The sequence below is a fragment of the Alligator sinensis genome, unplaced genomic scaffold (genome assembly GCF_000455745.1).
Source record: "Alligator sinensis unplaced genomic scaffold, ASM45574v1 scaffold1956_1, whole genome shotgun sequence".
In the NCBI taxonomy this organism is placed as follows: Eukaryota; Metazoa; Chordata; order Crocodylia; family Alligatoridae; genus Alligator; species Alligator sinensis.
In genome coordinates this window covers 15520-20835 of record NW_005843992.1, presented here as the reverse complement: position 1 = coordinate 20835, position 5316 = coordinate 15520, and the positions used below count along the sequence as shown (strand labels likewise).

Below are 5316 nucleotides of genomic sequence, written 5' to 3'. Positions count from 1 at the left end.
TTTTTTTTCTAATCTGGCCCTTATTCCAAAACTCAGAGAAGATGAATAAATGAAATAACCTGAATATTTCAATATTAATATAGAGTTGTACATACAAAAAACAGACATTTTCTGTCTACATGGACGTACTCATCCTTCAGTTTCTACTTTCTGAAAGTCTGTTTCTTAGCTGCAAACATTTTAGCCAGGTTAATATGAAATATAAGGTTAAATAATGCTTATAAAAGTGTGACATTTATTAAGTACACAAAAATGTCAAGATAGATACGTAATTCTAGGCAATAAAAGAAATATAATTATGTCATGGCAGGCAAGGTTCTTTGAGTAGATGTGATATCTTTTATTAGACCAACTGAGTAGTTGGAAAAAAAGTTCTTGGCAAGGTTTCAGGCACAGTCACCCTTCTTCAGTCTCTGCCGGTCTAAGACTCCAAGGACAGAGAGAAGGTAAAAGTGTGGCAGGATGTCAGTGCAAATGTAAATACAGTAGGTAGAAATTAGAAAGACAGAAGGTAAAGCAGGGGGAGGGAAAGGCAGGTGGGAAAAGTGGTGAAAGGGAGACATTAAATGATAGAAAACAAGGCAGAAAAGAGGCTGTCTGTTATAAAAGAAAGAGTTGGAGGTCAGGCAAACAGGAATGAGAGAAGCTAAAAGTGTGACAGGATGTCAGTGAAAATATAAATAGGTAGAAATTAGAAGAACAAAGGGTAATAGCATTTTAAGTATTTAAAGAAATAAAAGAAATTTTACACATTATGGTAATATCAGATCTAAGAAAAACATAATTCAGAATAAAACAAGCTTTCATGATAATGTTGAAATGATTCTAATGATCTCTTTTTGGGCATGATGTGGATTCAAATATTGAATTAAATCTCCATAGAACATCTTCAGTTGCCTACGTTGTAGGTCTGTCAGACTTACAGGATTGGCAATAATAGCGCAAATGATTTTTAGAGACTGAACTTTGAAACTGAGCACACAGCAAACCTTTTGTCCAGCTCTTTTCAAACAGAAAACAGCCTTCATAAAATTCCCACTTAATTGAAACGGGCACGTGATAGAATCATAGGATTGGGAGGGACCTCAAAAGTTGTTTGATCCAACTGCCTGCAGAGATGCAGGAATGCTACTCCCAAAGTCCTCCCTCCCTCTCCCACACACACATATTTGTATTCTCTCCCATTTAATATATATGTTGCGATATAAAATATATTGCAGTCATTGGACAGATGTCTGACCATCTGAATGGGTTTTGATTAGAGCTTTAATACTTGTACATTTTTAGTCTTTTTTAATGCAACTATAAGAAACTCGCTAAGAGTTTTCCCTGTCACTTGAGCCATACACACGAAAATCTGCAGATGACACCAAGCAGGGTCGGGCAGCAGACACTTCACAGGACAGGATCAGGATTCCACATGTTGCAGGCATTGTTCAGGCAGGGCAACTAGGGTGAGGTGGCCAGGTAAAGTTCTTGTTACTGATTCCCAAAAGGATGCTGTGCAACCAAGGAAAGTATCTTATATGGGGCAAACTGGTTAAGTGGCTCTGCCTTGCACACATGCACAAGAAACCTGAGGGAACACTCCCATCCCAGGTGATTCCTAGTGCATTAACTCCAGTCACGTGCTTCTGTGATAAACTATGTTCCTGTTGGTAATATGTCTAGGTTAGGTGTCTTTATGTTACAATAATTGCTAGTTAATTCCTAGTCTACAGACTGCCTTCACCCCATCTCCAGTGAAATGGCCACCTCTGTCCGAGTCTGTAACCTTCAGAATTCCCATCTACCAAGTACACTTATTAGTTACTGAGTTGTTTTCTGAGATATTTTTTGGGAAAGGCTTCAACCCAGGAGGAGAAACTATCTACGACCATGAGGATATGTTCAGAACCTCTTGAGATAAAAGATAAGTCCCCGCTGGTTAATTTTCCAGAGGCTCTGTCTCATGAGAGAACATTTCTGCTTCATATTTCTAGGGTTATGTTTAATCCCAAATTAAAAGAATCAAAATTAATTTGAAGACCATTGTCCCCTTTGGCTACAAGTCTCATTCACCAACCCTTCTTCCTTTCCTTCAGCTTTGGGTGCTGTACAGTTGTGGATTGGGTACCCATGACAAGAATTATTTTCTCATTACTCTGGCAATTGCCCCAACCATATAATTACCTGTGCATGCTAAAGGGCTGTCATGGTTTTACTATAAACATTTTGGTTCTACGAAACAGTGGTATTTCAAGGTAGCCCAGTAACCTGTCATTACTTTAGCTTGGCACTTGGTAACAGCCTACTGGGGAATGCCATCAGTGTATCATATGTTTTTGCTCTTTTGGGGCAACTTTCTTTCTCATAAGGGGTGAAAACAGAATTGAAAACCCATTCTCAGTCCACTTTACCATTGAAGCAACAGCCACTGATAGTGCCCCGTGTGTCACAGCCATTCAGGCTGCCACCGCCATCTCTGCTGTTTACACTAGTGTGAAGAAGAACAGAATATTTATCTGGAATTTGTGAAATATTAACTGTAAAACCTATAAACCTTTGACTGCTATTCCTAGAACCAGGTTTTGGAGCACAGGTATATTTGAAACCCAAGGAAGACTATGAGTAGGATTTATGATGTCAGCTGTCTTAATTAAAAGATGGAATTCATAATTCATGTTACAAAGCAGCCAAATATAGAACATGCAATATTTGTCCATTTTCTTTTTGCATTGCAGATTTTGTAACCTGAAGTTTCTCAGATTAGAAGAATCTTTGTTCTGCCCTATGAAGTTAGGACGTGAGGGTGAAGGCTACATGGTGCAGTGATTAGACATCTTTGTAAAACAGTTCTTGCATCTCTCTCAAATATTGCCCTTTCTTATCTCATAATGGTACACGTGAGGCACTGGCTTACATGAAGGTGTTGTAGAAATGAATATGCAGCAGTATTCACCTCCAGAGTGGAGCTTTGGAACACCTCCCTGGATCCGTCACGTTCAAGCAAGATTAGTCTCTTGAAATGTCAGGATATGGACTGATTCCATAGCATTCAAAGGTGTTTGTTTCCTTTGGATTATTTTGCAGAGCTGTATGGAATTTCTCTGCTGCCATGGCAGATGCAGAAGTAGGAAATCAAACATCCATCACTGAATTTATCCTCCTGGGCTTTGAAATTCTTCCAGAGTTACAAATACTTCTCTTCCTGATGTTTCTCCTACTCTACATGGCAACCGTGGCTGGGAATGTCCTCATCACTGTACTCATTATAGCTGTTCAGCATCTGCACACCCCCATGTACTTCTTCTTGGGAAACTTGTCCTGCTTGGACACCTGCTATACCTGCACCCTCCTGCCCAGGATGCTGGCCAGCTTCCTCACTGGAGACAGAACCATCTCGTTCTCTGACTGCTTCATCCAATTTTTTTTCTCTTGTATGGTGTTAGTTACAGAATGTTTTCTCTTATCCGTGATGTCTTATGATAGGTACTTAGCTGTATGTAAACCATTGCATTATGCAGCCCTTATGAGTGACAGATTTTGTTTCACTCTTGCTGCTGGCTCATGGATCAGTGGGTTTATAGTTGTCTCTATTGTGTGTCTCTTCTTGTTGCGATTAACCTTCTGTGGACCTAATCAACTTGACCATTTCTTTTGTGAATACGTTGCAGTGATTAAGCTCTCCTGCAGTGACACCTATGAGGTGGAACTTGTAGTTTTCAGTCTTGCCTTCATAGCCCTCATGCCCCCGTTCCTTTTGACTCTCATGTCCTATGTCTTCATTATCACCACCATGCTGAGAATCCCTTCCAATACTATGAGACAGAAGGCCTTTTCTACCTGCTCTTCTCATATTATTGTGGTGACCATTTTCTATGGGACTCTGGCAATAGTGTATATATTCCCACAAACCAACACCCTTAAAGCCCTGAACAAAATATTCTCTCTTTCCTACACTGTGCTGACTCCATTGGTCAACCCTTTCATTTACGGCCTGAGAAACAGGGAAGTCAAGGAGGCACTAAGAAAATTTGTGTGTGTGATGTTGAATTTGAAAAGAGTGTAAACATTCCCAAACTCTGTTATCAGGTTAAAGCAAAATAGAAATAACAAGAAACAAAACTGTGGAAAATGAACGGCTCCTTGGCTTAGTCTTTGGGGAATCCTAAAACAAATGGGAAAATGTAATTAAACATATTTTACACCCTGATGTAATGCATGGGTCGGCTTGACACCATAATGATATAGTGGGTGTGTACCTGGGCAGTTTTCAAGGAGTGACTGATGTGTTAAAAACCTAACCTCTTTTACTCATTGTTCACACAGTTGTATCCTAACTCACAAACCCTTTAGTTTCTTCAGAAAAATGCCCAGAACAGACTTAAATAAATTCTACAAGAACCTTACTCCATCTCTATATCTCTCTGTCATTTTTTTTCCTAAATGCGTGTTTCACTTAATTCCCAACTGAACCTGTGTAGTTTTACACTGTGCTCTGGTGAATGAATGACAGAATTAATTGAACGGAGGCTTTGGGTATAAAAAGTGAAAATCAGGAACTTGAAAATAATGTAACTGGTTTTCCAGGAACAACAACCTAATCTTATATCATTTTTGTTCTGGCTGAAACTTACTTTCCCTGCTTGAACATGGGAATTATACTGATGACAAACAAGGGAATTTAGGAAGCTGAATTATCTGATGTTGCATTGAGATCCTCACAAGAAAAGTGGTAATGATGTGAATGACTAACTATCAGTCATAATTTGGGAAGAGGTCATTGGCAGGCATGGTGAGTCTCCTGTGTGTTATTTGCTTGCTTTTTGTTGCGTTCACTAATAAATTTGTACTTAGATTTAACCCAGCTCTAAGAGTCTTGATCTCAAATCCTGTTGGACATTTCATGTTTCACTAATTTTGAGCCCTTCAAAAGTCCCAGTTCTCAGGGGGAATCCCAACACCCTGCGATTAGAGAGCAAGGACAGTTTTGTGTTAGGCAGGAGTAGGAGACCACATAATTTTTGGTATTCTTCCTAGCTCAGTCACAAGCTTTCTCTGGACTTTCTCACAAGATCACTGGAGTGACATTCTGGTGTTTCTAGTTCCCTGTGTGTCCATTTTTGGGCCATGTACAGGGCATTTTTAGCAATTTTGCCCAGGGAATCTATTTCTTGGATGCGTAGTCCTGTCTATGTGGAAGACATTGAACAACTTAGTGTACACAGACTGGGCATGCCCACTAGTTGCCAAAGCACATACACACAATCCTTGCTTATGTGTAGCACTCTTAAGACTCCTGAAAATGGAGTTGGCCAAAACCCATAACTACCA

General features: G+C 39.7%; 1 protein-coding gene across 1 annotated transcript; it reads left to right on the top strand.

The window, feature by feature from the left end:
• Nucleotides 1-3086: 3086 nt before the first annotated feature.
• On the top strand, nucleotides 3087-4101 carry LOC112549011 (olfactory receptor 11A1-like). Its single transcript, XM_025195823.1, has one exon. It carries the CDS (start codon nucleotides 3098-3100, stop codon nucleotides 4049-4051), a length of 954 nt encoding a protein of 317 aa, XP_025051608.1. The 5' UTR covers nucleotides 3087-3097; the 3' UTR covers nucleotides 4052-4101.
• Nucleotides 4102-5316: the final 1215 nt, after the last annotated feature.